Genomic DNA, 17,741 nt, shown 5'->3' with positions numbered 1-17,741 from the left:
CCACAGATGTAGCAGCCTTAGGCAAGTCAAGTCAGGGGTCCGGGCCTGGTGGCGGGTGTGCCCAGCGGGGTCCTCCGTAGGGGTCCGGTCTGAGCTCCCCAGGTGCTGGCGGGGTCCTGTTCCTTGCGGCCTTGGAGGCCACCCCATCCTACAGGCCTTCACTGCCTCAGGCGTCCCGCCTGCACTAAGGGGCACCAGAACGCGGCCCCTGCCCTCGGGGCCTGGTTCACCTTGGCCAGCAGCGCGCTTGGACCGCCTGTGTGTGGGCCGCAAACCCCGGCTGGGAGCTGCTCCCAGGGCCTGGCCGAGCCTGCCAATGGCTGGCTCCCAAGTGCTCTCCTGGTGGAGGCCGGAGCCCTGTGGACGTAAGGGCAGGGTCCACCCCGTCTCGCTGGCCTCGTCTGGCCGTGGGCAGGCAGCGTAGGGGTGACCTGCCCTGAGCAGCACGATCAAGGTGTACACACTGGGCAGCTTTCAGAGGGTCGGCGCCTGGGCAGTAACTTCCTGCCATCACGACAAAGCCCTCCAAGGTACCCAGGGCCCTGGCTTTGTAACACCTTCCTCCAGAAGAGAGCAGGCTGTGGAAGATTGGGTGGACCCACCCAGGTCTGGGCGGGAGACGCTCCAGGGGAACCTGCACCCGCTGTGGGCCAGAAACCACTCCCGGGGACCACGCCTGGGACCAGTGAGCAACGCAGGCCTCCAGCCCTGCAGGGAGAGCGCAGGCCACAGGATGGAGGTAGTCTGGGACCAGAGCGACTGTGAACTCCGTGACGCCGAGAACCCCTGGTGGAGGTGGGCGGACAGGACGCTTGGTGTCTTCGCAGTGGTGGGACAGGCGTCGGCCCTAAACCCAGATCAAAGGTGACACTGGGACGGCAGCAGGTGGGGTGGGGCACACTGAGGCCCCGGGTCACACCCCTGATGCGAGGAAGCCCATGGAAGCCAGAGGCTGAGAAACTCAGCTCAAGGGCACAGCACAAGAGCAGCAGGTGGGGCGGGGTAACAACCGCCCTAGGTTTGAAATTCTCCCCAGAAGTAGTTACGGGAAAATAAACTAAGGAAACAAGTCTGCCGAGGCCCTGGCGCTCTGAGAGGCCCTGCCCTTGGGAAGGTCGGGAGTGTCACCCTTGCCCGGAAGTCAGGGCGCTTCCCTTTGCCGGTGCGTGTGAAGCCTGAAGACAGTGCGCCATCACCCACACCCCGCCCACAACCAGCTCCCTCTAGCCGGCCCGAGGGGCGGATGCAGTAGGAGGCGCCAGGGGGACCGGTGACCCTCGTGCCTGCTGGTTGTCTGCCAGGACAGGCGTCCAGCCCAAGTGGCTCCCAGCTGCCCTCCGGGCGGCACAGGGTAGGGCAGGGGCGAGGGGCCGTGAGGAGCTGCAGAGCTGCAGGCTGTCACCTTGGCTTTTATTTGTTCTGTTTGCTCGTGGGGGCGACCTCAACCCTGGGCCACAGAGACCCTCCCTCATGACCCGCCCTCCTGACGGCGGGCACCAGGCCTTGGAGTCTCTGACTCGATGTGCGGGCAGCCCTGTCCACGCACCCTCCAGGTTGGAGGGTCAGATGGAGGCTCCCGAGGAAGTGGATCTGCCCTTTCCCAGCCACGCCAGGGCGTCCCTGGACGACTGTCCTTCACACGTGCCGCCAGAAGGTCGTGGGGGACCGGCGGGGCCCAGGGAGCAGAGAGGGGCACCAAGACGCTGCTGCCTGGGCCGGGCCGTCTGGGCACCAAGGCTGGGGGTGGCCGAGGTGGTGGGCTGACTGCACAGAAGGGGGACCAGCCGGCCCAGGGCGAGCCCCAGAGCCTCAGGAGCACACATACACACACACACGCACCCACACGTGTGCACACACCACACACACGCGCCCCACCCCACCGTGTACGCGGGAGAAAAGGGAGATAGAACCTCGAGGGCTGAGGCCTGCTGGAAGGCTCCTGGCGGGAATCCCAGAGGGTGGAGGGCGCCGGGCCTGGGCTCTGCAGGCCCAGCCGCAGCGTCAGTGGGGTGCTGGCACCCCCTCCCTCTCGGCCTCCTCGGACCCCGAGGGGTCGTCGGGCCCTGGTTGGCGCCCGTCCACGCCGCCGTCCGCCCTGCCCTGGTCGTCCCTGCCCTGCTGCTTCTGCCGCCGCGTCTCCTTGTACCTCAGGGTGATGTCCCTGGGGACAGCGGGGTCTGCGTCACCACCAGCCAGCCCACGGAGGTCCCTGGACGCTGCCCCGCAGGGGAGCTCAGAGCCTGGGGTGGGCAGGCAGGACCACCGGGGCCACAGCGCTCACCGCAGGAAGAAGCGCCAGACGGTCCAGGTGAGGGCGAGCACGGAGCCGAGTGTCCAGCACTGGGCGATGTAGAAGGGCAGGGACAGCGTGAGCGTGTGCGGGTCGTACTTCACCACGATGAGCAGCTCCGTGACGGTGATGGCTGCCACCAGCCAGGCCTGCTGGCCCAGCTTCTTGTGGAGCTTCCTGCAGAGGGGGGCGGGCGCAGGGGTGAGGCCCGAGAGCGCCCCGCCGTCGCCCCCGCCCCCTCCACGGCCCAGGCCCCGCCCTGGCCCTCACGGGTCGTCCATGAAGTCGTAGATCTCCCGCATGGCCACGCCGCCCACGTTGACGAAGAAGACTAGCCGCAGGAGGACCAGGTAGTGCTCGGGGGGCATCCACAGCACGAACTTCAGGTAGAAGGTGTTCAGCTCTGCCAAGAGAAACTGGGGGCAGAGGAGAGTGGAGGGCGCCCGGGGCAGGGAGGGGCGGGGGCATGCAGGAGGCAATAGGCCTTACCACCAGGATGATGCCACACACGGCCAGCCAGCGGCGCAGGCTGGAGGCCGGCTTCCACTCGAAGCGGACCCAGCTGTAGGGCGTGAACTGGAAGACGATCCTCTTCATCTTGCCCCTGGAACCGCGGCCCGTCAGCCCAGGGCAACGCCCGCTGGGCACACTCGCCCCCAGCCCCTGGCCCCCCAGGTCTTTTCCTGGACTCTCTACTTCTTCACAGAGGGAGGTGGCTGGGAAGGGACGATCCCGAGAAGGGCCAGCAGGGAGTAAGAGGAGCGGGCTGGATGGGGACGGGCTGACGTCCCGGCCGCCACGAGGGCAGCACCCAGGGTCACATCCTGGGTGGAGTTTACAGAGGCAAGATCCTCGCCTGTAGCACCTCGCGAAAGGACCTCGGGGCGGGGGCGGCCCTGCAGGCCCCACACTGGGGTCAAGGCCTGCGCGGAGCAGGGCGGCTCTCCAGACGTACTTGTAGGTTGGGATGTTCCAGAGGCCCTGCCACTTGTACGTCTTTAGGGACAGCCACTCGAGGGTCTTCATGCCGCAGTAGATGCCCAGCCCGTTGCAGACGAGCACGTCCATGATCCACTGGGGGCGGGAGGGAGGTGGGTGCCACGGGTCCCCAGGTCGAACGGCCCTGGCTGAGGGGACCCCATGCCGCCTGCTGCCCCCACGTTGTGGCCGGCCGGGACGCAGAGGGCGGCACTTACGTGGTCCCACCAGCACTCGCTGAAGTTGGGCAGTTGATGCTCCAGGCTGTATTCCAGGAACTCAAACATCACGCTCACGATTGTGCACATCCACCAGTCGCGGATCATCAGGGTCTGCGGGCCGCCAGGGCGTCAGCCCCCTGCGCGGGATCCCCCAAGGACATCCCGCCCCCTACCCCCGCCCCACTGCCCTCAGGTGGGGCGCGGCGGCAGGGCAGCTGTGGCTCTGGCCGCCCCAAGTTAAGACTTTGAGGGCTTCCCTGGTGGCGCAGTGGTTAAGAATCTGCCTGCCAACGCAGGGGACATGGGTTCGAGCCCTGGTCCGGGAAGATCCCACATGCCGCGGAGCAACTAAGCCCGTGTGCCACAGCTACTGAGCCTGTGCTCTAGAGCCCGCGAGCCACAACTACTGAAGCCCGCGTGCCTAGAGCCCGTGCTCCGCAACAAGAGAAGCTACCGCAACAAGAAGCCCGCGCACCGCAACGAAGAGCAGCCCCCACTCGCCACAAATAGAGAAAGCCCGTGTGCAGCAACGAAGACCCAATGCAGCCAAAAATAAATAAATAAAATAAATAAATTTATTAAAAAAAAAAAGACTTTGAGGCAACTTGCAGGTATGTCGACGACTCGTGTGTCCAGACCTGAGGGTGCCCAGGGCTGGGTGGGATGGGGGCCAGGGGCCCCCCGTGGGTCTCTCCCCTTTGCTCTCCGGCGGCCACCGCAACGCCCAGGACACGCAAGGTTGGGTCAGGCCCCCCAGCTCGGCAGCCCGCCTGTCCTGCACCGCGGCCGCAACCCACCGCACGGCTGGAAAACGGCCCAGAGTTCAGGGCGGCTCCAAAACCAGGTACCCCGCCCAACGAGGAGGTGCCTACCTTCAGGTACCAGCCGATGAAGTGTGCGGGCACAAAGCCATCCAGCTTGTCCTGTGGGGCACAGAGGCAGGCCTCGCGCTCGGTCCACTGTCGTGAGCTGGGAAGGGGCCCCGCCGCAGCCAGAGGCATCCCTGCGTGTGGGTGGCATGGCCCCTGGTACCCTCACCCCATCCAGTCCAGAGTGACTCGGGTCCCAGAAACATCCATGCCTGGGGCAGCGCCGAGCTTCACGCGTGGGAGGTGGTGGGGCCCCCACGTCATGAGGCCGGCCAGCCCCCTCCGGGCACCTACCCAGACGTTGTGGAAGGGGTCGGTCTTGTTGTCTGCATCATAGATGAGGCAGTTTCCCCCGTAGTCCCTCTCCGGCAGCGGGACCCCCAACCTGGGGTCAACGTACTTCAGAAACTGGCGGCCGTCCTGGACGGTCTGCAAGGGTGGCGGCATGTCAGTGGGGCGGGGTTTGGGGTGCGCAGACAGCACCTGCCAACCACGAGGGGAAGCACTGTCTCAGCATCACCCCCACTTCGGGCCGGGCAGAGCGGGGATGTCCCAAGTCTGAGGACGTCCTCACGCCCCCATGGGACCCCAGGACCATGCCACGTGGCGTCGCAGGGGCACCTCCCGTGGGAGGGCGCTCAGATCACCAGTCTCCCCACCTCTCCTCCCTACGTCCGGTTCGGGGTCCAGACCCCACACCGAGGAACAGCACTGTGGGACACGCTTCTTCACGCAGTGCCCAGAAAGCCTCTCCCAGACACCAACGTTAGCCAAACAGTCCTCCAGCCTTGGCACAAAGTGGGCTTTTGGGGGCATACCCTGGCAGAAGAGGACCCCCCCCATTCCTCCCTCCAGGCCCCCGCTGGCCGCCAGCTGGGGCCTCTGGTCCACAGGAGGCACCCTGGGACACCCGTCATCAGGACCCTGTCCCCTCGCTCCTGCCCTGAGTACCAGCGAAAGGGCACAGCGGGGAAGAGGCTATAGGCTGGGGTGCCGAGACGCGGTCCGTGGTGTGTGTGGACAGATGACACTCAGACCTGCATCTTGTCACATGACTGAGGTGACACCACGAACAACTGAAACCCTCCCCCACAACGTGTGCCCTGGTAACACGGGATCTGAGGGCCAGACAGCAGGGCAGAACCCGACACCGCTGTGTTCCTGAGTCAGGATGGCCCCACGGGCTCTGCTCCAGAGCCAGGTCAGTAGGGGCTCAGATCCCTGGACACTCAACCCTCAGAGAAGTGAAAAACAGCACTGTAACAAGTCTCCGTCTCAGGGCATCTGAGGGCTGACGTGACCCAAGGAAGTCAGCTCCGGTCCCCGCTGAGAGCTTGTCACCCAAGCCCAGAGGGCCAGACCATGAACCTCCACTCCAGCAAAGGCCAGGGAGGCCGACTGACCCCTCGTGACATGGCTCTGGGAGAGGACAGCAGCCTGGGCAGGGGGGCCTCCCAGAACCGGCCATTTATAAATCTGCAGACTCAGTGGTCAGGACCCACAGGGCTCCGCGCTGCTGGCTGAGAGAGCCCAGATCTTGGTTCCTAAGAGCATTCGTTCTCCAGTAAAGGAACCAGGCTCCCTGGAGAAATGGCAGATTTCAGGGCTGGGGCAGGGAACCCCCAAGATGGGCCTGGAATGTCTTCTAGCACCAGAAAGGAGGGAGGTGCTCAGAAACACAAAACAAAACACCAAGAACCCACGTACGTGGGGTATGGGAAAGCTCCCAGCAGCCAAGGCTGGAACAACTTGAGCAATGAATTAAGTACTGAACTGTAACCCGAAGTGTAACGCAGATACCTACCCACGAGTCTGCGCTGATGTAAGAAATGACTGATCACATTATTGAGTCAGGGAGAAGAGACAAACCTCCCACACAGAAGGTTTCCCATCGGATTATGGAGCTGCTCTCCGCCCCGCTGCGCAGGGGGGCCTCCCTCCCGAGGGCGAGGCATGGAGGGGACCCGACAGACACACCTCTGCCAGGGGGTCGGGGTCAGCACCGATGGTCAGAATCATGTGTCAAATCACGACAGAAACACCAGACAAACCCCCAGCAACCCTGATACCAAAATCAGAAAAAGACATTCCAGGCAAACTACAGAGAGTGTCTCTTATGAATATGGATGCAACAATCCTCAACAGAATACTAGCAAAGTGAATCCAGCAGTATATACAAAAGGTCATACACCACGACCAAGTGGGCTTTATCCCAGGAATGCTAAGCTGGTTCAAAATGAGAAAATGAATCAACACAAAACATCATGTTAATAAAGGGAAAAAACCACATGATCATCTCACTTGATGCAGAAAAAGCATCCAACCAACAAAATCTAATACCCTCTCATGAAAAAAACACTCAACAAATTAGGAAGAGTGGAGCTTCCTCCACTGACAAGGGGCATCTGGTGAGGGCTGAGGGCTCCCTGCTAAGAAGTGGGGGACGGTGTGAGGCCAGAGACGGACGGACAGACACTCAGGTTGGAAAGGAAGAAGTGAACTCCCCCTATTCCTGCACAGAGACCCCCTCAGGAACCCCCTGAACAGCAGCAGAGCTGTGGGAACGAATGAGCAGGCACAGAGGACCCAGACCGACAGAGCAACAGGCTGCGTTTCCAGATGCCAGGGACCAGCAGACCAACACGAAATCAAGACAGTCCCACTCAGGACAGCATCAGAAAGAGTGAGGTACTTAGGAATACATTTAACAAAGGAAGTGCAAAACATATACTCCGAAAACCACAAAATGTCGCTGAGAGAAATGAAAGACCCACGTAAGGGGAGGGTCCTGTGCTGCAGAGGAGGGGAAAACCTGAGAGAAAGTGTGGGCTTTAGTTAATAATGATTAATTGTAACAAATGTGTCATATTAGTGTAAGATGTTCATAACAGGAGACCCCGGGTGAAGAAACTCTCCGCACTGGCTTCACAATCCTGTAAATGTGTCTTAAAATAAAAAGTTTATTTTAAATAAATAAAACAAAACATGAACCATTTAAAAAAATCAATCAGAACAAAAGCTGGTCTCCCAAAAAGACACACAAACATCCAACAAGCACATGAGCAGATGTTCAGCATCACCAGCAATCAGGGAAACACAATCAAAACCACAGGAGAGGAACTTCCTGGTGGCGCAGCGAGTAAGAGTCCACCTGCCAACGCAGGAGACACGGGTTTGAGCCCCGGTCCGGGAAGATCCCACATGCCGCAGAGTGGCTGGGCCCGTGCGCCACAACTACTGAGCCTGCACTCTAGAGCCCGCGAGTAACAACTACTGAGCCCACATGCCACAAATACTGAGCCTGCGTGCCTAGAGCCTGTGCTCCGCAGCAAGAGAAGCCAGGGCAATGAGAAGCCCGCGGACCACAGCGAAGAGTAGCCCCTGCTCGCCACAGCCAGAGAAAGCCTGCTCACAGCAACAAAGACCCAATGCAGCCAAAAATAAATAAATAAATTTATTTTTAAAAAAAAAAGGAAAACCACGAGATATTTTACCACTTCACCACCCTGCCCCCCCCCCAAAAAGGAAAATAACAAGTGTTGGTGAGAATATGGAGAAATTGGAAGTCTGTGCACTGTTGGAGGGACTGTAAAATGCGTACAGCCGCTGTGGAGAATAGTCTGGCAGCTCCTCTAAAGGTTAAACAGAATTACTCAGCAATCCCACTTGTAGGCGTGTCCTCAAAGGAATGGAAAGCAGGGACTGGAACAGGTACTCACACGCCCACGTTCACAGGCACCAAAAGGTGGAGGCAACCCCAGTGTCCATCCATTTGAGTGGATACACAAAATGTGGTTTAAACACACAGTGGAACATTACTCAGCCTTAAAAAGGAAGGAACTTGACACAGGCTACACAGGGTGAACCCTGAGGACATTACGCTCAGTGAAATAATCCAGTCACAGAAGGACAAAACCTGTCTGATTCCACCCACGTGAGGTCCCTGGAGGAGTCACATCCACAGAGACAGAAAAGTAGATGGTGGGGCCCAGGGCTGGGGGAGGGGAGAGGGTGAATGTTTCATGGGGACAGAGTGTCCATTTGGGAAGACGGAACGTTCTGGGGATGATGGTGGGGAAGGTAACACGACCATGTGAATGTGCTTCGTGCCCCGCCCTGTGCACCTAGAGATGACTGAGATGGTAAATTTTATGTTATGTGTATTTTACTGTAGTTAAAAAACACTTTTAATTAAATACACTGCAATAAAACCAAAAAAATTGCACAGTATTCTACATACACACGTGTGTGTGCACACATGCTGTAAAACTGAACTGTGACAAACTCTGTGGAGTACACTGGTATCAATTTCCTGGTTTGATACTGTCTTATATATATATATTTTTTTTTTTAATTAAAGTATAGTTGACTTACAATATTCTGTTAGTTTCAGGTACACATGCTGTCCTACATTTGTGCAAAATATTGAGGACCTGGGTGAAGGAACACAGGACCTACCTGTACAATTTGTTCACAACTTCCTGTGAATCTACAATCATTCCAAAACAAAATGTAAAAAGAAATCAACATGAATAAGCAATCTCAGTGTAAAATATAAAACCAGGTAGGTTTTAAAAGAAAGTATAGGAGAAAATCCTAATAAATTGGTGTTGGACAAAGAAGTATTAGATATGACATCAAAAACACAAAAAGAAAAGACATAAGGACCGCCACTGTTAAACAACGAAGGCCCAGCATATCCAGCAAAGGACCTTGTAACCAGGACAATATAAAAAGCTGTCATAACTCAACACTACAAAAACAAACCACCCGATTTTTAAAAAGGGCAAAAAATAAACACTTCACCGAGGAGGATGTTTGTTTCATGGCTCGTAAATGCAGGAGAAGTTGGTCAGCATCATCAGCCACTCTAGAAATGCAATGAAATCCATAAGACACTGGCTAAAATGAAAGATCCTGGTGATGGCAAGTACCGCCAAGGATGAGAGAGGGTGCGGGCGGGACACAGCTGCCCCGGGAGTGAGACACCTCACCTACGACGCAGGAGTCCCTCCTGAGTGTTCATCCGCAAGAAATGAAAGCTCAGGTCCACACAAGAGCCTGTACCTGAGGCTCAGAGCAGCTCCACGCACATCTGCCCCAAACCAGACACAACCCCAGTGTATGGACAGATGGCGTCCCTCCACCAGGAACCCCATCCACGGTGAAGAGGACCGGCTGTAGGTGCGCACAGCTTGGCTGAGTTTCAGAGGCAGTGAAGGCCACGCTCTGCACAACTCCACTCACACGAGACTTTCCAAGAGACAAGTGGTGGTGATGCAGGGACAGATGGCAGCTGCGAGGCCACTGCGAGGCCAGGGCCACGGACGTGGCACCCGAGGGGGCCTGGGGCTCTGTGCCTAACTGTGGTGTCCACACAAACACAAACAGGTGTTACAGCTCCCAGCCCTGCACGCCTACCCGAAATGCAAACCTTCCCACGTGATGATAAATCACTCAGCTGTCGCTGACTGTTTTGAGATTGTGAATCCTGAAGACCACCCTCAAAGGCGAGCCGATAAGTCCAGCAGAACAGGAGTATTAATCAGGCAGACGTTAGCGGCAACAAATCCTGATCCAAGATTTACTGAGGAGCTAAGTTTCCAACCTCCACCCCAACCCCCTTGCAGAACGTGTGCCAGAAGGGAGAAAAACACACAAAGCCACAGCTGGTCACCTGCAAAACCAGAAACAAGGCCCATGGGGACTGGTCCCGGGCCCACTGCCCACACTCAGAGCGCCTGTGCTGGGGGGTCAGGTGTGCCCCCTGCGAGGGCTCAGCCCTGCTCAGATCTGGAGCACCCGCCAGGCGTCCACGTCTGAACCCATCGTCCCCCGGCCACGTGGCAGCTGCGCCCAGAGGTCCAGGCCCGCTGAGAACAGAGACTGCCACAGGCGATGGCTGGCGCCTTCCCACCCCTACAGCCCCTGCCCCCTTCGGGTGGGGTCCAGCCTCCTACCAGAGCCCTGGGGGCCAATGCGCAGAGCATTCTGTGCCACCTCCACTTTCACAGTTCACCCAACCAACAGACCCGCTTACCTGGAAGAGTATAAAGATGAGCACCAGCTCGTAGACCACACTGACGCAGAGCCAAAACCTCCAGTAGGCTGTACAGACACAGAGAACACAGAGGCGTCAGGGGGCGCCGCCCTGCGGCCCGCGGCCCCGCCCCACACAGCTCCCTCACGCACGGCCTCTGCTCGGGGCCCTCAGGTCCCTGGTAGAGACTTCAGAAGCAAGATCTAACTCAGGGCTGAGCACAGTTTCTCTCTGACTGTTCTTCCTCCCTTCTCTTCCATTCCCGTCCCTAATCTCTCCCGCAGCACAGAAGGCCCGCAAACCACCAGACACGAGCAGTGACAGCAAACATCCTTGTCTTGTGTCTCTTAGGGACGCTTCTAACCTTCATCATTAAGTAAGTTTGCAGGGCTTTGGTGGACACCTTTCGTCACGTTGAGAACCTTTTAATTCGAGTATGCTGTGTTTCTATCATGAATGAGTACAAAACTTTATTCTTCTGCATTTACGAGGATCAATTCTTTTCTTTAGTGTTAATGTGATGAATGAAATTAACACATTTCCCAACATTAAACCATCTCTGAATTCCTGGGATGATGATTTGTTTTAGGAAAGTGTCTTAAGTTCCAGTCAGCACTTCTGTCCCTCCGGGGACTACACTTGGCGGTTCTATATTATATACTTTAAAGTTGCTGAGAGAGTTGATCTTAAATGTTCGCACCATAAAAAAAAAAAAGTTGAGATTACATGAGATGACAGAGGGGTTAACTAACCATACTGGAGTTTGCAATACACATGTATCAAACCATCACACAGTACACCTTAAACTTATGTTACGTGTCAATCTTATCTCAATAAAGCTGGAAAAAAGAACGAACGTGTCCCTCAGAACCCCTTTCACTGGCCGGGACTCCTCTCTCTCACCATCTGCTTTCCATACTCTCAAGTCCCTGGGGGATGAGATAACAGGAAGGGGGAGGTCTAGAACTGTCCTAAAAGCCAACGGTAACTTCTATCTTCCAAGAATCTTCAGAATCCTGTTTAATAAATGCCTAAGGGGAATTCCCTGGTGGCGCAGTGGTAAAGAATCTGCCTGCCAATGCAGGGGACATGGGTTTGATCCCTGGTCCAGGAAGATCCCACATGCCGCAGAGCAACGGAGCCCGTGTGCCACAACTACTGAGGCTGTGCTCTAGAGCCCAGGAGCCACAACTACTGAAGCCCGCCCGCCCCAGAGCCCACGCGCCACAACTACTGAGACCACATGCTGCAACTACTGAAGCGCGCAGACCACAACTACTGAAGCCCGCGCGCCTAGAGCCCGTGCTCCGCAACGAGAAGCCCGCGCGCCGCAACGAAGAGTAGCCCCTGCTCGCCGCAACTAGAGAAAGCCCGTGCACAGCAACGAAGACCCAATGCAGCTAAAAAATAAACAAACAAATAAATAATAAATTAAATAAATAAATAAATAATAAGATATCTGCTTCCCCTATGCTTAAGTCTGTAAAGAAAAAAAAACCCCACCAGCCTACTTTTAAAAGCTAATTTACCTTGAATTAAAAAAATAAGCCGTGCTCACAAACTAGAGACACAAGGTTTGGCCACGGCTATTCCACAGCTATTCCAGGTCATCTGGGACAGCGCCACACGCTCTCCCGCCCCCGCTTCGGTGGGGACCTAGGGTACAGGCAGCCGGGCAGGTGAGTGGGAGGGGTGTGGGGCCTGTTGTGCCAGAAGAGGGTGAGAACTGTGCACACGCCAGGCTCTGGGGCCAGCCTGGCACCCTTAGGGCTTGGGCCTAACCCATTTGCCAGGGGAAAAACCGCCCCGGAGACTGACGAGAATCCAACCTCGCACGGGCAGGAAATACAAACGTGGTTGAGTTCTTGGGAAGGTGGGCTAACATGTTCCGAGACAACGGACGTAAACAGCCGAGGTGACAGACTTATTCTTCGTGCCCTTGAAGATAGGAAAAATCTGGAAAATTCTCCCTGGTTCGAGGCTGCAGCAGCAGGTCGAGGGCTGTGGAGCAGGGATTTGGGGCGGCCGAGTGTGGCTGCCCAGCTGCGGGGACGGGCACCTCCTCCCATGAAGGCTGTGCTGTCCCTCCCCCGGCCACCCCCACTCGGCTCAGACTCCCCACTACTAGCACCCTGTAGAGCCCACCAGGACCCAGGCCTGCCCCCCACAAGTGGCCAGTGGGCCCTCGTCCCTCCCCACGGCCAGGGTCCCCACACCCCGCCGCAGCTACGGCTCTCTGCGAGCCACCCCGGAGGCTCCTGGTCACGGGCTGCCCCGCTCCCAGACCCGCACCCGTATCTTCTTCCCGAGCACCAACTCCGGCCACCTCGGCAGCACCTGCAACGGCCTTGTCTACTCCAGCTTCTGCAGGGAGCCGCTCACGAGGCAAAGGGGCCCCTTCAGTGGCAGCCCCAGCTGGAGCTGCAGCCAACTCATTTCCAAATAAAGCAACGCCCCACACAGGTCGGCTGTCTGCTCCCCCAGTGGCTATCTGAGCTGGGCCCAGAGGAGGGCGGGAGGCACGCAGAGACCCCAGGGCACCTCCTTTGTGGAGTCCGTTCCTGCCAGTGTGCACACGTAACCTGATTTGAGAGGCTGAGGACTTCCTGCCACTACCACGTGAACAAGCCATCTGGATGGTGCTCTGGGGCAGGTCCCCACGTGAACTAAGCCGAGACTGGCAGAGAAACAGGGTGTGCGCACAGCAACCAAACTAAGGAAAGGCAGAGCCACGCTCAGAACATCAGCTCAGAAACTGCGGCACTGCTCGCTCCAGAGGGGCTCCGGCCTGACACTCACACCGCTCAGAGCCGCAGACGGAGCTTTCCTGAAGCTGAAGCCCCGGGATGACGCGGGCAGGCCCCGTCTGTCCTGCTCGCGGCTTCGTCCAGTGCCGGGTGCCCACGAGAACTTCGCTGCGCCCTCACCCACCGACAGCCTCTGGGGAGTTTCTGGCAGCTCCTGTTCTCCCTTCCAAGTCTGTCGGACGAGCACTGAACACACCTGGTTTCTCACTGTGACTCTGGTGGTTCTGACACTTCAGCTCACTTTTCCGTTGCTCTGGTTAAGAGTCCACGCCCTTCTGAGGCAAGACTGGACGGGCCCACACCAGTGGAGACGGTGGAGAAGGTCCTGCAGCCCCTCCCCAACCCCCAGTGGGGGCCGTGCCCTTCGGCTCAGGAAGCTCACGCTGCCCCGGGGGCAGGGACCACACAGGCTTCACCCAGCACCAACGTCCCCACCAGGCATTAAGGGGGCAGAGCCCCCGGGGGTCTCGCTCACAACCCCCGGCTCGCTGGCCCCTGGGCAGATACGCCCCTTCTAGGGGGCAACTGGGTAGCACCCATCAGGAGCCCCAAATGCTCATGCCCTTCATCTGCTACTTCCCCTGGACCTTTGGTCCCATGGATAATCAGACAGGTACACAAAGGTGTACATGTGGAAATTCACTACAGCCTGGTTTATTGCCACGAAATTGGAAGCCCCCAAGTATACAATCATACAGGACTGGTTAAGTAAACTGTAGTACATTCAAATGATGATAACAAATGATGATAAACAAGGAACCATCAAAAATCCAGTTCTCAAATGAAAAATTAACAAGGATGTGCATGTGTTAAGCCTGAGGTGAATACTGCCTGATACAAAACCACACATACAGTATGATGCCAACTTCTTGTTTTTACACCTGTGTACGTATACACACATACACACGCATTAAATCTTAACGGTGGTTATTTTCGTGAGTGGTTTTTATTTTTATTTAAAAATACTTTTTGTATTTTCCAAATTTTCTACGATAAATACACACCCTTACTGAGACAGAAACTCGTTACTAAATTGAGACCCTTCAGGAAAACTGACCACCCCTGCCCCGGAGCCGGCCCCTCGGGGAGGCTGGAGCCCGGACAGGCTCGGGCCCCTCCAGCTGTGAGGGGACGTCCCAGGGGTTGCCAGAAGGCCCCACGACTCCGGCGGGGGGCTGCGAATGGCGCCCTGTGAGCCCCCCAACAGCAGGGGGCACAACCACCAGCTCGAGGCCACGCCAAGCGCACTGGACGGCCCTGGGCGCCTCCGCCTGCAGGGAGACCCCCGTGACTAGCACAGAGAGGGCAGGGATGGGGGAGGAGCGGGGGCGGGGGAGGGTCCCCGGGGGCTAGCGCCCAAAGAGGAGGGGCTTCGAGGTGGCAGTGAAGCCGGCCAGCCAGGAGGGGCCCCAGAGGGGACGGGACACTCACACGCAGCAGCACAGACACAGAGAGACCCTCAGAACAGCAGGGCCACACGGGCACACACGGAGAAAGAAATGGCAAGTTACCTGGATGAGGTCTGGAAAATGGCCCGTCTTTAGCTTGTGTGACTCCAAAACATAAGAAAACCAAAATACTGGCCACAATACCTCTGCAAATAAAGAACAAACAGCCCTCAGTGTGCGGAAGCGCCAAGCTCCGGTCGGCTCCTCCCTGGCGGGAGGTGGGAGGGACCCCCGGGCGCCCACCACGGGGACGGCCCCTGACCCCGTTAGGGCAGAGCCAAGGCTCGGCCGCAGAGAGGCTGGCGGCCCAGCACTGCCGCCCTGGCCCCAGGGGCAGCACCACCCCGGGGAGAAGGCCCTGCCACTGGGCTGGGTCATGTGTACCGTCAAGAGCCACATCACTAAGACGTGTGGCACGTTAAAAACACACAAACAAACAACCCCTACACTTCCATACAGGATGATCCAGAGCTCACTAAAACCCCGAGACGGAAAGGTATCATTAGGGTCAAACGGCTTCCCGCTCCTACAAGGCTGGGGCCCCACTAGAAGCTCTTTCGTCCTGTGGGGCCACCGTATCCAGTCCCAGCAGGAACCCAGCAGGAGACAGAGTGAAAGCCATGCAGACACAAACGGCACCCCTGCCCACGACGGAGGAGCAAGGCCGGCCCAGCTCACCCCGCCCATGGGGGACTGTCATGCCACAAGGGTTCACAGTCTCGCGTTCGCAGGCCTGGGTGACTGCACATGAAGCTGCTGTGCACGGACGCACTTCTCACGGGACGCCCGAGGCCGCTGTCCCCAGGAGCAGGTCTGAGGACGTGAAGCCCTGTCTCTGGCACTCAGCGGTGGGGTGGGGTGCAGGCGAGGCTGCCCTGGGGGCAACGGTCACCCTTCCAGGGTCTGGTGAAAGGGCCGCTAGATACCCTCCCGCCCCAAAGGGATGATGTGGGAAAATCTGTCACCCAGAAGGACTTTTAGAGGAAAGCAAATAAATTACACTTTAAAATAATCTTTTAATTTTAGAAAAGTTACAAAGATAGTACAGAATTTCCCACACTCTGAGCGTGGGACAGCTGTCACCGTCAGTGAACCAACACTGATACAGTAACTGAAGTCCACAGTTTTTTCCTTCAGATTTCTTTACTTTCTATCTAAAGTCCTTTTCCTATTCCAGGACCCCATCCAGGGCCCCACATGACAGTCCTCAAGTCTCCTTAGGCTCCTCTGGCCTGGGACAGGTTCTCAGACTGGCCCTGTTTTGATGGCCTGGACAGTTTTGAGGAACACTGGCCAGGTATTTTGTGGAAAGCCCCTTAATGAAGGCTGTCTTTTTTATTAGACCAGGGCTGTAGGATTTTTGGAAGTGAGATCACAGATGTTAAGGACCATCTTCACATCAAATCAAGGGTATACGCCATCAACACGATTCTGATTGTTGGTGCTGACCCTGACCCCCTGGCAGAGGTGTGTCTGTCGGGTCCCCTCCACGCCTCGCCTTAGGGAGGGAGCCTCCCCGCCACCGCACAGCTGGCAGGGAGCGGCTCTGCAACCTGATGGGAAACCTTCTGTGCAGGAGGTTTGTCTCTGCTCCCCGATTCACTAATGTGTTCGGTCATGTCTTACTCAGCCCAGATGTGTGGGTACCTACATTACACGCTGGGTTATAATTCAATACTTGATGGATTTCGCTGCTCAAATTATTCCAGCTTTGGCCGCAAGGAGCTTTCGTTTGGCTCCTGTACTGCTCTGACACGCCCCATCTTTGTGGAGGTTTGTATTGTTGTTTCTGAGCACCTCCCTCCTTTCTGGTGCTAGAAGACGCTCCAGGCCCATCTTGGGGGTTCCCTGTCCCAGCCCTGCAACTGGCCATTTGTCCAGGGAGCCTGGTTCCTTTACTGGAGAACAAATGCTCTTAGGAACCAAGATCTGGGGGCCCGTGTGCTCCTTGCCTCTGGGCCCTCTCGGCCGACAGAGCAACAAGATACGTGTGTGCCAACCTTGCATACACACACGGTACAAATATTTCTGTGTGTAACCACCTGTCTCTACATTAAACGAACGTGAGTTCTCACTGATGTCTCCAACCAGCATCTGTTATCCACGGATCATTCTCCCCTTGGTCGCCTGTAACCTCCCACTCCTCCGGGGTGAGACTCCCGGCCCCCACCATCCGTGTACTTTCCTGTTCAATCCCAGCGCACGTGCACAGCAGGGACACGGTTGTTGACCCATGCCCCATGGGAAACAACTTCACCACTAGAGCCCAGTGCTGTGTGCATGTCCCTTGCCTTCAGGCCTACAGACCCCACTTGTTTCCAAAGTGACTAAGGTCAGCACCCTTTGTATGTTCTCCTGTCACAGTCTGCATTCCTTCCTGGGGTCCTCCACCTCTTAAACGACTTTTTTTTTTTTTTTTTTTTTAATTTTTGGCTGCATTGGGTCTTCGTTGCTGCACGAACGCTTTCTCTAGTTGCGGCGAGCGGGGGCTACTCTTCGTTGTGGTACGTGGGCTTCTCATTGCAGTGGCTTCTCTTGCTGCAGGGCACGGGTTCTAGGCGTGCAGGCTTCAGTAGTTGTGGCTCGCGGGCTCTAGAGCGCAGGCTCAGAAGTTGTGGCGCACAGGCTTAGTTGCTCCGCGGCATGTGTGATCTTCCCGGACCAGGGCTCGAACCCCTGTCCCCTGCATTGGTAGGAGGATTCTTAACCACTGCACCACCAGGGAAGCCCCTAAATGATTTTTAAGATTTGCATACTTAGGTTTACTCTTTGTGTTGTTCAGTCCTATGGGTTTTGACAAACACACAGGGTCCTGCATTCACCATTACAATATCAACAGAACAGTTTCAAGAGCCTAAACAAATCTCACACTCCGTCTATTCATCCACCCCCTGCCCTGGGAAACCACTGATCTTTCTACCATCACATAGTTTTGTCTTTTCCAGAATGTCACAGCGTTGGACTCATACAGTATGTAGCCTTTTCAGGCTGGCTTCTTTCCCTCAACAATATGCATTTAAGCTTCGTCTCTGTCTCCATGGCTTGATAGCTCATTTCTGTTTATTACTTAATGATATTCCATTGCATG

General features: G+C 56.9%; 1 protein-coding gene across 2 annotated transcripts in view; it reads right to left on the bottom strand.

Annotated features, from left to right (window-relative positions):
• Positions 1 to 38: 38 nt before the first annotated feature.
• Positions 39 to 17,741, bottom strand: part of PTDSS2 (phosphatidylserine synthase 2) — a 29,547-nt gene continuing 11,844 nt past the window's right edge. The window contains exons 3-12 of one of the 2 annotated variants that reach the window (XM_082626624.1): positions 14,717 to 14,799; positions 10,399 to 10,466; positions 4,653 to 4,787; positions 4,362 to 4,412; positions 3,487 to 3,600; positions 3,246 to 3,364; positions 2,780 to 2,894; positions 2,561 to 2,706; positions 2,282 to 2,467; positions 39 to 2,161 (exon numbers count right to left, since the gene is read on the bottom strand). In XM_082626624.1, coding sequence (XP_082482750.1) covers positions 2,002 to 2,161; positions 2,282 to 2,467; positions 2,561 to 2,706; positions 2,780 to 2,894; positions 3,246 to 3,364; positions 3,487 to 3,600; positions 4,362 to 4,412; positions 4,653 to 4,787; positions 10,399 to 10,466; positions 14,717 to 14,799 — 1,177 coding nt within the window. In that variant the 3' untranslated portion in view covers positions 39 to 2,001. The remainder of the gene's footprint in view (positions 2,162 to 2,281; positions 2,468 to 2,560; positions 2,707 to 2,779; positions 2,895 to 3,245; positions 3,365 to 3,486; positions 3,601 to 4,361; positions 4,413 to 4,652; positions 4,788 to 10,398; positions 10,467 to 14,716; positions 14,800 to 17,741) is intronic. The other variant, XM_082626625.1, reaches the window with a different exon arrangement.

Source organism: Mesoplodon mirus (genome assembly GCF_964341445.2).
Source record: "Mesoplodon mirus genome assembly, chromosome: 7".
Lineage (NCBI taxonomy): Eukaryota > Metazoa > Chordata > Mammalia > Artiodactyla > Ziphiidae > Mesoplodon > Mesoplodon mirus.
Note: the sequence above shows the minus strand (reverse complement) of the source record. Positions and strands in the feature narration are given on the sequence as shown.